The sequence below is a fragment of the Ursus americanus genome, chromosome 2, assembly GCF_024610735.1.
Source record: "Ursus americanus isolate L20-20 chromosome 2, mUrsAme1.1.p, whole genome shotgun sequence".
In the NCBI taxonomy this organism is placed as follows: domain Eukaryota; kingdom Metazoa; phylum Chordata; class Mammalia; order Carnivora; family Ursidae; genus Ursus; species Ursus americanus.
This window is the reverse complement of record NC_142128.1, coordinates 625,602-638,346: the sequence shown is the minus strand read 5'-3', so window position 1 is coordinate 638,346 and position 12,745 is coordinate 625,602. Positions and strand designations below refer to the sequence as shown.

Below are 12,745 nucleotides of genomic sequence, written 5' to 3'. Positions count from 1 at the left end.
GCTGAGCTGGTCAAGCACCGACTCTCGACTTCCAGCTCAGGGTCATGAGACTGAGCACCTGTGTCGCGCTCTGGGCTCAGCGCAGTCAGCTTCAGATTCTCTCTGCCCTCCCCCTGCTCGTGCATGCGGACGCCAGTGCGTGCGCGCTCTCTCGCATTCTCTCCCAAACGAATAAAATCTTTAAAAGCATACAAACATAGGGGCGCCTGGGTGGCAGAGCGGTTAAGCGTCTGCCTTCGGCTCAGGGCGTGATCCCAGCATTCTGGGATCGAGCCCCACGTCAGGCTCCTCCGCTATGAGCCTGCTTCTTCCTCTCCCACTCCCCCTGCTTGTGTTCCCTCTCTCGCCGGCTGTCTCTCTGTCACATAGATAAATAAATAAAATCTTTAAAAAAAAAAAAAAAAAAAAGAATCGGAGAGAATAAAGGCCATCTGACCTGGCATATAAAACGAAGTTGCAAAGCCGTACGAGGACAACGTTTAACCAAAACAAGCTGCATATCTCTATAGGTACAAAAAGCAACTTGGAGGTGGTACTCACACCCCATGAATGTACTAAAAAATGCCACTGAATCATACACTTTAAGATGATTAACAGTTAACTTTGTTATGTGCCTTTTACCTCATTTTAAAAAGCAGAAAAATTCGCCACGATCTCTTCCTATTAGCACATTTCCCTCTAAAAGGGAGACCAGAGGGGGATGGGGGAAGGACGAGGGGGAGGAACTTCCTTTATCCATACTATTCCAAGGTTTTACAGCCAGAATAATAAGTACAAACAAAAATAAAGACAGAAAATGTGTAGGGTGTTACTTCATGCTCATTGTACGTATTTTCAGTAACTGGGGTAACGTGTGACAATGCATGCAGTACGGTCTCCACAGGCCGGCTGGACCCAGCATGTAGTGTGGTCACCTCTGGGTGGTGGGTTACAGGCAACTTTAATTTTCTTCCTTGTGCATGTCTGGGATTTCCAAATATTCTTTGATAAACGCTTTACCCAAATAATTAGGAACGGATGTTTTTAAATTAGTGTTGGTTGTAATCACTGTTATAATTTAAGAGGGCAAGGAAGGTGATAAGCACAGAGGCTCAAGCAGATAAAAATATAGCTTGTTTTCCCCTCAAAAACATTGAAGACCAATTCAAGCAAAACAAAGCAAGAGACTTCCAAAGGCTACTACCAAAACCACACCCAAGCACTTTCCCATCTGAGCTCAGCTCAGGCCACCAACCCACATCCACAGCCCCGGAATGAAGACAGTTGGCTGTTGGGAATAAAGAGACGTGACCTTTACTATGATGTGCGTGAGGGGCCGAGGGAAAGCAGCGAGTGTTTCTACACATGCTCACAGGGCTGTGAGCACAGATAATGCATGAGGTTATGGTTGGTGGAACATGCTTTTACTATCCTCCTCTTGGTGACGGCATGCTTCAAAACACAGCCTCAGTAAAGCCAGACACATGGCATGTCTGACGGTTGCACGGAGTTCAGGCAGGTGCCAGGCCTGGCTCCCGGGCTCCACCCAGACGGTTAGCCCTCAGGAGGCAGCACGGCATGTCAGGGACAGCATCCTGGAGGCCAGATACCTGGGTCCGGGTCCCAGCTCCGTTACTTACCGGCAAGCTTAAGCTAGCTAAAGCTCAGTGTGCCGGTCTAGAAGGTGTGGAGAGCAACAGGACTGCAGGGCTGGGGCACAGGCCAGGGGGAGCCAGAGAGCGCTCTGCGATGCTGGCCGCCACAAGCCAGAAGGTGCTAGTAACGAATTCCTCAGACCCACTCTGCCACCCCCCTCCCCCGCCTGTTTTAATATATTAATGTCAAAAGTGTCAATAACCCAAAGTAGACAAAACCAGAAACCTGAGCCACCAGGATAAGACACTAAGATGGAAATAACCCTCAATCCTGGTACCACCCTTCATTATGTCAAAATAGTCATCTGAAAAATACCACGTGCCCTCACATGCAGGACACAGACAGGAACGCAGTGACAGACAGACAACAGGTCCGCCCTTCTGGATCCCTGCCCACCTGGCCAAGCAGACCGGCAGCTGGCTTCAACAGACTGGGGGCTGAAGACTCGGAAACCAGGGCTCCCTGGCCTCGCCGTGATCACGGGGAAGGGAGTCACGGATAGGCCTGAGTCCCCAAGCCAGGAGAGACATCTCAGCCGTGCAATGGAACCTGGATGGGGGTCTGTCGCAATGCTCGCCCCGGTGGACCCAGGCGAAGAGGAGAGGCAGTGGGCACCTGGCCCAGGAGGGCGCCCCACAGGCCTGCCTGGAAAAGCTGTGGCAGCCCCAGCGGTTCCAAGGCCACCTCCGAGGACCTCTCTGTTCAAGCAAGTGCAGCCAGGCCTCGGAAGGCCACCGCGGCTGGTGAATGGGCCGCAGGCACAAAGGCCATGGGCATACGGGCCACGGGCACTCAGTGAGGACCCCCACGACAACCGCTGCCAGCACCCACCCCAGCACTGCACGTTTCCGAGGAACCCCGAGCTCACGGACTCTTACAGAACCAGAGACCACAGGCTCCTCATCTCACGGGCATAAACTGCCACCAAGCTGTTCCACTCACAGAAGCGTCCGTGACCTCATGTGAAAACAAAGGGGCCACACGCTGCCACCAGGTTTCCTTGAAAGAGGGTCTCCTCTGCTCACCCAAAGCTCAAATTCACAGAATTTCAGACACTCCAGAGCACAAAAATACAAGCCACAAAAATTGTAAATTCAAAGAAGATGAACAGGAAAAAAGTTCATTTTTGGTGCATTTCTTAAACTTTTATGAGACCGTTTTGAGTTCAAGTCAATGACAGGAAACAGTGCAGATGCCAAGAAGCCTATAAAACCAGGTTCATAAAAAGAGTAGAGCTGTTTGGACATGAAATTTTTTTCTAACCTTTCAAAGAGACAGACTCGTGTTTCTGACCCGTGTCCCTCGAGTACAGCCTTGGCGACGTCCCGCGGGGAGCGGAGTGCGCAGTGAGCGTGTCCTTGCGCTCAGAGAGCAGGAGGCAGTCACTGCATGTGTAGCCATTGCTCCTGGTGCCTTCTGCTGCCAGGTCCCCGTTTCCCTGAGTGGCAGCTTTATTTCCACCTAAAGTTTGCAAAAAAGGAGAGGGAACCAGTTTATCACAATCTGCAGATACCTAAAAAAACAAACAAAAAACTTCCATCTTGACAAGTGGGTAGAAAAAAGGACTAAAATTGTTACCTTTAAGATCTCCATCGTCGTCAAGACCTAAAACACACACACACACATTTGCTCGTAACTCGAATTATCACAACAAAGCCCCACACACACACACAAAAGTAAAGATTACAATGATTAATAAATCAGCATTTTGGCAACGGTCAAGATCTATTCCCTGAAATGCCTGCAACTAATGGAAACTCCTGCAGGTATATACAGGCACGATCTTCTGAGTCAAGAGGAAAGCACACCTCTGGGGAGAGCACCTCCACACAGCCGCGCACACAGCTGCGCACACACGCCTGAGAGCAGGCAGGAAGACAAGACCCCGGTACGGAGAGGCAGAAGCCCCACCAGCACCCTCTGCTTCAAGCAGCGCCTGCGAACTAGCCTTGCCAGCTGAGCCAAACGGGGCAAGCACCAATCCCAGTGCTGCCTGCAACTGGCACACCAACTTCTGGGAGCTGATCTGGACCTTCTAATCTTCTCAAAGGGGCTGACCGGAACACGGAGCGGACACAAGCAAGCAGCTGCATGTCCCTGTGGCCGTCGCCCTGCCAGCGTCGAGGATGGGGTCACACCGTCGCTGCCTTAGCAAGACGGCTCACGAGCCACACTGCTTCGTAGTGTCAATTCGTCCACACAGAGCACTTTCTAATGACTCAAAAATACTGTGTCTGCCTTGTTGCTTAGAGCTCTCTGGAACCTGAAATTAGGCCGGTGAATTTTTCTAACCACCATGCTTACCCCTCCTACAGAAGTAACGCGTCTGGAAAGAGAGCTATCAGATCGCGACCTGACTCCTTCACCCGGTCCCACGTCACGAGTGGTTGTGTGCGAGCACAGCCAGCAGAAGCAGGTGTTTACAAGCCGCTGCCCGCCTTCTGAACTTGAGTCTAGAGGAAGCCTCGACCCTCCCGGAGCTTCTCCCACCCTGTAAGGGGCAGACGACTCACCCCAGAAGTGGTCCACTTTGGTCTGTTCGCGGATCAGAGACTCATCCAGCACGGGAGGCCGCAGGCAGGCTGCACCTGACAGCGTGCTGGCAGCGCTCTGGCCCGCGGCACAGGCCACGACCTTCCTCGACGTGTGGTTTACGCTAAGAGCCGGCTTGCTCACACTCCTGCGCTGCTTCGCGGCTCTGACAGGAATAAGAGAACAAGCTTATAGACCTTTTTCTTACAGTAAATACCAAAGGATTCTATTTTACCCACACAAAATCTTTTAAAACAAATACAGTATTTTTAAGGCCATTTGCTTAGGTCTTCTCTGCGATAACGAGACACCCATTAAGCTGGGGTCCCAGAGCTACTTCTAAAACTATACACACAAGACAGTTTTCAGATTATTGTGGGCCCCACGATCCAAAAGTGGTTGGAGCTTAAAATAATCTAACAAAAATGACTTAAAATAAAAATTGTGATTTGTAAACTTAACCCCCCCCTTCAGAATGAGCGTGTGGATGTCTCAGTTCCTGGTAAAGATGCAGCGGCATTAAGGACGGCAAGGAAAGGCTGCAGTCTCACTTCCGGGACCCGTATTCAGCACATGTAACAACAAAGCCCCTGAAAGCAAACTTTATGCATGTCGGCACCAGGCGGGGGCAGGGAGAGGACCCCCCCCCCCCAAGGGAATGCACAGCAGACAAGCCAGGACACAGTGGCACGCCGCACCCGGACAGCTGGCTGTGGCCTTGCCCAGCGGCACAAAACCAGCCTGGCCGCAGCGCCCTGCACACACGGAGACGACTGGGGCCCTCGAGGGCACTTCCCGAGCCGACTGAGCTGCAATCCCATTCTCCTATTCTCTAAATAACCCGCAGCGAGTGTAAGGCACACGGGGCCTCGGCCGCCAGCGCCCAGCCTGACTCCAAGGTGGCATTCCCCCGCCTGTCTTCAGAGGGACCACCCCAATCCTGAGCGAAAGATGACCGTTCAGACCGGAAACTCATCATTCTCACGTGAGCAATAGAACGTTATCTCTAAATGGCATGAAGCTCCTTCTTGGGTATGCACATGTGATGGGCACACAAGAGCTCAAAAAGTGAGTGAATGCAATCATGAACAGAGGTGAATAGCTAAACTCCATGGATGGGTCTGTTAGTTCACACAGCTTTTAATAAACAGACCAAGTGTTAACAATGCAGAGCTCGTCCACGGTGCCACACGATCGTCTGGGAAGGCCACCCCCCGCAGACAGCGCCGGAGGCCGGCTGTGTGTACTGGCACTGGTCTGCTCCAGGGTGCCCGCGCTCCTCCCCAGAGCCAGAGAACAGACGCACCAGAACGTAGACACCAGGCAAGCCACGTGGTCCGGAATGAGGTCCGTCCGTATCTGCAGCACAGCTCTAAGACTTGAGGGGTGCCTCTGCGCCATGGGCATACACACCCTTCGACGCAGGACTGTGCCTTACAGACCAGAAAGCTTGTGCACCCGGTTTTCCTGGGGTTAGAGCACGTGGGGGAACACAGGAAGCAGTGCTTACCTGGCCACTCTGTCCTTCAGGGAGGCCGTGCTACTGATGCAGGAGCGAGCGTCCCCAGCCTGGCCGTCCTCCACGGCACATGCGGTCGTGACCAGTCGCAAACTACGGCGGGACATTCTTGGAGAATCGAACACGGGGTCCAATCTGTGCTCAGTCTCGAAAGCCAGAGCATCAGAAGAATAACTCGAACTAGAAGGAACAAGCTCGTCAGAGATAAATAATGCAGACAGTGGTTTCTGAAACATACCGAACAAATAATGAACAGAACGTGTACTGATCTCGTGCAGATTTTAACAACAGCCATGACTGCGTGATGACTTTCCTACGAAGCAGGAGACCCCCAAATCGGGGGACAACTAATGCTACCACAGACACGCTCTGGCCACACCGTCTATGAGGTGAAGTCCCCAGGCACCCAAGTACTGCAGTCTAGAGCTGACCCTGACCTGCTGCAGGACAGGCTCGCGAGAACCTCCAGCCACGGGACCTACGTAAACATCATTAGGAAGTCAGAAGGCATTTACTAGTAGACCCCACGCCCGATACAGCAGCTGGGAGACAGTGACCACGGGACAGCTAATCCCGTAAGGAGAAAAGCAGCAGGACAGCTCGCAGTGCGTAGCCCTGCTCTGGGTCTGACGCACCACAACGCCAGCCACAACCTGTCACAAAGTCACTTCGATACCCTTCCACGTACTCATCTCAGACTAAAAGATGCATTCTTTCGTGCTGTTAGCAAGTTTTTCCAAATCAAGAGGTGTGAACGAGCACCTATCATGTGCCTCCACCAGGAAGGGGAGCGCGCTTCTGGATCTGCCCAGAGCACCCAGGTGTCGACTGTGCGGTCGCCCCAGTGAGGACACCACACCTACAGCTGGAGACAAGCCACGCCCCGCAGGGAAGCTTCCGTGATCAGAGGGGCCTGGGCTGAGGGCTCTTGGCCAAAGAGGGCAGCAAAGCAGGCAAGGAGACGGACTTTCAGGCTGAGGAGGGGCTGCCCGCCCCACTGCGGGCCCACTCACCCGAGGGGAGGCAGCCAGGATGCAGCGGGACAACAGCCCCACTCAGGAGAGCAGACTGGGCTGAGCGTCTGGAAACCAACAGGAACCACGAGGCTCTCAAGGAAAGGAAGCAGGCGAAGGACACGCTGTCTTACGTTTTATATTCTAAAGGTATTTTCAGAATCACGCTCACCATGAATGTATTAGATCTGACACTAAAAACTCGTCACGCGAACCGACAGTCAGTAAACACCGGCTGCTCCCAGTCGCCATCCGTGCCGAGGTGTCTCGCACGACTTCAGAAAGAGCCCGTTGCTCGCTCTCACCGGAGGCCGGCAGGGGCTGAGATCTACCACACTCACCCGTGCTGAGCACACCGCAAGGACACTCAGCAGAATCTGGGTATAATCTAAAATATGGTAATACTTTTCTTCCAAAAATATCTTATATAAGTACAATCTTAGGTGAAGAAAATTCTGTTCTCTCAAGTCAGAATTTATTGTGTAACTACGGACCAGTCCCCTCCACCAGCACACTCTTCATCTAAGGACAGCCCTTTACGAGCAACTTGAACATCCAAAGACAATGATATCCAAGTCCACCCACCTCTGTCCAAGCCCCAAACCAGGTGTGACTCTGAGTGGTCACTCCAGACCACTACGGAAATATGCAGAAGACAAGCAAGCCCCCGGGCCCCAGAGGCTCCAGCCTGGGACACTACTGCCACTGCACGGTCTAGAAGGGGCCCCAGCATTCCAACACAGAACCTGGAATGCCCTGGCCATCAGAAGGGTGTTCCAAACCCCTGCCAGTGTGATTAGAAAGGCCCTGGAAGAAGCAAATACAAGAATGCCACAACAGCAAACAACTGGGAACTGTCCACCAGCAGGGGAATGGTTAAATCAGGATATCTGTCTGAATTCTGTAACACAATCATGAGAGATCTGTTTATACTGTCAATTAGAAAAGGAAAAGATTCTAGTATCATCCTATTTACGTTACGACAAACTATAAACAGAAGCTCACGGGGCGCCCAGCTGGCTTAGTCGGTGGAACGGTGGATCTTAAGCCCCATGTTGGGCCTACAGCCTACTTAAAACAAAACAAAAAGCAGAGGGACGACTGGGTGGCTCAGTCAGTGGGGCACCTGCCTTTGGCTTGAGTCGTGGTCTCAGGGTCCTGGGATCGAGTCCCACATTGGACTTTCTGCTCAGCTGGGAGTGTGCTTCTCCCTCTCCCTCTGCCCTTCCCCTCACTCAATGCGCTCACTCTCTCTCAAATAAATAAAAATCTTAAAAAAAGAATGTCAAATGAATAAAAATCTTAAAAAAAAAAACAAAAAACAAAATCTATCCTTTCAAAAACAAAAAAACAGAAGCACACACTCATATACATATGCAGGGAGGGAAAGGCAGAGAAGAGACCTGGAAGGTTCTCTTCAAACTGGTAACAGTGGTTACCTTTGGAGCTGAAAGCATATGGGGCCTCAGGCCCTTTCAGTAAGAGCTGGACACACTAAACTGGAAAGCAGGGAGGGCTCAGAGGGAGGGAGGGAGGGAGGGAGGGAGGGAGGGAGGGAGGGACCAGCCATTCCAGGTTCTGAGTCTGGACCCAGCTGTCTGGCCATCCTACCCCGGGGACAGGGCTAACACAGGCCACTCGGTCTGGGTCTCAGCGCTTACATGGTGCATCCGGGACCCACACCTTCACCAGGGCCGCAGTCCAGGGCCCACACAAGCCACTGGCGCCCTCCTGCCTAGGCTGGGATCCCAATCGTCATTCCTACCAGGTTCCTACAGACAGATGTGCCCAGAGCTCAGCAGAAAGGTGCAAACATCTGCAAGAGACGTGACCTATTGGGCACGCAGCCCAGCCCACCCTCAGCTAACGCGGTGTTCCAGGACTTGATTGTAACTAGATAGAAAAAGAGCACAAAGGTCCCGAAAATAATGACAGACCGAACCCTTCAGAGCAGATTTCAGTTTGGTTCCCTCATCAATCAAATGCTATTCTTCTAAAAATGCTATTTAGATGCACTTTTAATTAAAAGACTAGAGAAGAATCTAGCACAGCTGCAAGCCGGAAGGTAGGGGCGCTCGGCAGCCACAGCTGTGCAGCAGGGCAGTGCGCCGGGGGCTCGCGGTGCCGACTCCCGCCACGGCCGCACACAGTCCCAGCAGCCTACGAGCGCAGCTCGGCCACGGGGCCGGGGGGAATGGGCGGAGCAAGTCCCACACAGGAACCTGCCCAAACCCCCATGGTTCCGAGTTCTTCTTCTCTGAGTACCTCCGCAGCCACCCCTGACCCCTGATCCCCCATCACCCACCATTTGGGCTCTTTCACCGCAGGGGTCCTTCAGCCTCACTTGGGCTCCGATGGGGATTACCATCACAGCCCTACCCCCCACCCGCTGGCCTCTTGGTCCCAGCAGCAGGGACGCCGGGATGAACCCAGCTGTGCCCCTGTACCAGACGGCTGCAGGCCCCTAGGAACCACCGCAAGGCCACCGGGTCCTCCTGCGTCACCCCCACCTCGGGCTCTCCGGTGCAGAAGGCCCCGCCCCTCCTCCCCAGGAAATCAGCCGCATCGGAGAACTGGGGCCCCTCTCAGGCGGAGCCTATGGAATGACCCACATTCACGTGGCCCTTTCCCCTTCCTTTCCGCTATAGCAGACGCGCCACCCGAACGCCCATCCGTGAGCTCCGGGCTGGGTCTTTCTCTCTTTGGTGCCTCTTCCCTCCCCTTCAACCTCACTAGGGCTCCCGCCCATCAGCACCTAGACACACACTCATCTGTCCCCACAGCACGGGGGGGAAACAAAACACAAACACAGCCGGCCCTTTCTCCTCCCCTGACCAGGCAAACTGGTTGAAAACATTGTCTACGCTCACTCCACATGTTTCATTCCAGCTCCTGCCCCCTGGCTGCGTGCAAGCTGCCTCTGCGCACAGACTCCCAAGGGGCTGGATCATGGGAGATGCCCCAGTCCTGTCGCCAGCTTGGTGTGCCAGCAGCACGGGACCCTCCTCGACACATCCTGCGCTCTCGGGTTCTGTGGCAGAGACCATGCTGGACTTACGAGAGGCTGACACAGTCAGACACCTGCCTCCAGAGTGTGGGCTGCCACCCGAGCGGGGCTCTCCTCGTCTCTGGGGGGCCGGGGGCAGGGTCTCTGAGGGCTTCTGGGAATGTAGGCCTCCTGCCCAAGGCAGTGCCCCAACGGCTGCAGCGCCAGTGCGTGTGGAGCTGGGGGGCTCCCCAGGGACGGTCTGGCCCAGTCGCCAGCACTGGACAGCCTCCGCACCAAACCAGGCGCCAGGCACCCGATAGGAAGGAAGTGTGTAGTCCCGCCAACACACACACACACACACCCGGCACTGGTCAGACCCCTGCACCTAACCACCAGCTCACAGGAAACACAGACGAGACCGTCAGAGGCAAATACTCAGGTAGCGTGGGAGAATCCTGTTTAGGCTGACTTAAAACAAAAATGAGGATCCGGGAAACCGAGCAGTGACTCTCCAGTATGTTACAGGGCTATCAGAGGTTATTTTAAATTACTAGGAGCTCTTAGTGTGATACTAGTATTTTGGCTAGTTGTTTTTAAAGTATCTTTTAGAGATCTGCTTCAAAACAATCCACTGGAGAGGGAGGGAGGGGCCTAGTGCCAGAAGGGCGGAAACTGGGGGGAAGGTAGGGGGCTGATTACTGCCCCCCGGACTCTCACGCTAATGGCAGTCCCCAGAGTAGAAAAATATTTTAATTAAATAAATGGAATGACCAGGATGTTGGCGGGTCCCCGTGGTTCACGGACATGCTGAGAATGAAGACCACAGTGGTGCTGGACAGTCGTCGGCCAGGGATGCAGAGTCACCAGCACTGAGGGGAAGGACCCGCCAAGGTGGCCAGGTGGCTGGGGGCTACAGGGACCACCAGCTTCCAGCAGAGCTGGGTGACAGGGAGGTTTCAAAGATGAGGGGATATAGAGGCACAAGTGGAAAGACAAGAGACAAAAAGGCAAGGGCAGACCCCTTTCTGCCACGCGCGGTGCTGCGCGGAGCCTCAGCCAGGTGCTGGCCACCCAGCGTGGGCCGCCCGCCTCACGCCCTACCATCTGGCCCCTCGGCGCCCGGGGCACAGCCCTGCACGCCATGCTGACGCCCGGATCAGAGCCTGCCGCCCTCACGCTCGCCTGCACCACCACGTCCCACAGGGTCTCCTGCTGACGCTCGGCTCTCCCCAGCCTCCCTCCTTTCGTCCCCACCCCAGTGCCCAAGCTGGGACATGCCCCTCCCACAGCTCCGGGGTCTCAGCGCCCTGCGCCCAGCCCAGCACTGCCCGGTGCCGGCCACCATGGTGTCGCACCTCCGTGCCTGCCCTGGTCTATGGGCAGCCCCCACCCCCTACCCACCCGGCCAGCCTAGGCATCCTTCGGAGCACAAGCCTGGTCACGCCACTCCTGGCTTAAAACCCCTCATTGGGTCCCACTGCCCCCAAATAAAGTCCCAGCTCCCAGCACGCCCCACGAACCACACCCGCCCCCTTTCCTACGTCCCTTCTCATCCGCTCCCACACTGACCCACACGTCGACCTGAAGGAAGGCTGTGGAGTGTGGTGTGCTGAACTCAGTGCCGCTTCCCCAAGGCAGAGACCTACGCACGTGCATTTCTAAAAACCCGTATTTAAAATAAGTTCTAAAAGCTAAAAATACGTTGCCAGGAGTAATTATTTTTGCGCTCTACAATACAGAATAAGGAGTAGTTTTACTTGAGTCGGCCCACTCCCTTTGTTCTAAAATATTTCAGGACTTTTAACACGAACAGTCAAAAGGGGACATAATCTAAAATTGTGAATTAAAAACTCAATCATCAAATGTGAGGTTTGACTAACGCGGTTGAAAAGTACCTTTGTATCTTCCAGTTTTCCTACAGTTTCAATTATAGTTTTATCCTTTAGAAGATAAGCCACTGAAAAAACTTACACAAGCATTTTCCCTGTGTGCCTCGAGGGTCTTTCCCAGCTAGTACCACGTTTTCTGGCACTAACCCGTGGTGTGTAAGTCTTCAGATTTGTCTCAGTAATCCGTCCTACGTGCTGAACCAGATGTGCAAGGGGCCCCTCCGCCACCTTCAGACCTCAGTATCAAATAGGCACAAAACACTGAGTGTCTGACAGCGCTGCTCCTGAAACCTTGGGCTTCATCCAAATTCCGTTTAGCATTCCTCCTCTCTCAAAGGCAAATCACTTCCCAGGTTGTTTCTGTTAACTTCAAAATACCCCGCCATTAATATCAATCACGGAACCCTACCCACAACCGCAAAGGTTTATCTGGGAGACCACAGCCACTTGGGTGGGGCCTGAGTCACCCTGAGTCACCAGAATGTCTGGTTTTCAAAACCACCTCACCATCCCCATGGCGGTTCAGCACTTCCGTGAAGTCAACAGGAACTGCAGCTATTTTCCCTTCCAAAACACAGTGTCTGGTTGCCAGTGGCAAGCAGCTCCCGCACAGAGCACGGCCCTCCCCGGCGTTCAGGAGCGGAGACCAGGATGACGGCGGGACGCGAGCACGCTCACCTGAGTGCATAGGTGTAGCCAGTGTTCTCGGGCACGCACTGAGGAGGGGTGTACATGTGAAGCCGAGAAAAATCCATGGTCACGGCCTCAAGTCATACTGCAGAAGTGGGGAGAAAGCAATGCAGGCTGTTAACAGGGTAGAAACACACAGACAAGTCCTGTCTGTAGCAGCCAACCCACGGCACACACTTGGGGACCCAAACGTCACTATCCCAATTGGAGTGAGACAAACCCAGTGGGCATTTTTTGTTTTTTATTTGTTAAGCAAAGGAGATAAAATTTTCTCATAGTTACAAGTCCTTCTGTTATGTTTAGTTCCCTACAATGATATCCCCACAGGAGTGAAAGGGGAAAGCCTAGATTACTCACTTATAATCATGAAAACTGGGGCACTTCCAAAAAACAGAGAGTGACTCAGACCCTTTTTAAAATGTATTTTTAAATTCCTAAAGGTATCAAAATGCTCTCATTCTCCCATACTAAGTTTTCA

General features: G+C 53.4%; 1 protein-coding gene across 7 annotated transcripts in view; it reads right to left on the bottom strand.

Moving 5' to 3' along the window:
* Positions 1 to 12,745, bottom strand: part of SUN1 (Sad1 and UNC84 domain containing 1) — a 50,974-nt gene that overhangs the window by 23,938 nt on the left and 14,291 nt on the right. For 5 of the 7 annotated variants that reach the window (XM_087866651.1, XM_087866657.1, XM_087866659.1 and 2 more), the window contains 5 exons: positions 12,256 to 12,352; positions 5,678 to 5,866; positions 4,149 to 4,333; positions 3,214 to 3,240; positions 2,899 to 3,096 (listed from right to left, as the gene is read on the bottom strand). In XM_087866651.1, coding sequence (XP_087722777.1) covers positions 2,899 to 3,096; positions 3,214 to 3,240; positions 4,149 to 4,333; positions 5,678 to 5,866; positions 12,256 to 12,332 — 676 coding nt within the window. In that variant the 5' untranslated portion in view covers positions 12,333 to 12,352. Of the gene's footprint in view, positions 1 to 2,898; positions 3,097 to 3,213; positions 3,241 to 4,148; positions 4,334 to 5,677; positions 5,867 to 11,659; positions 11,945 to 12,255; positions 12,353 to 12,745 lie in introns of those variants that run through there. The other 2 variants (XM_087866656.1, XM_087866658.1) reach the window with 2 other exon arrangements.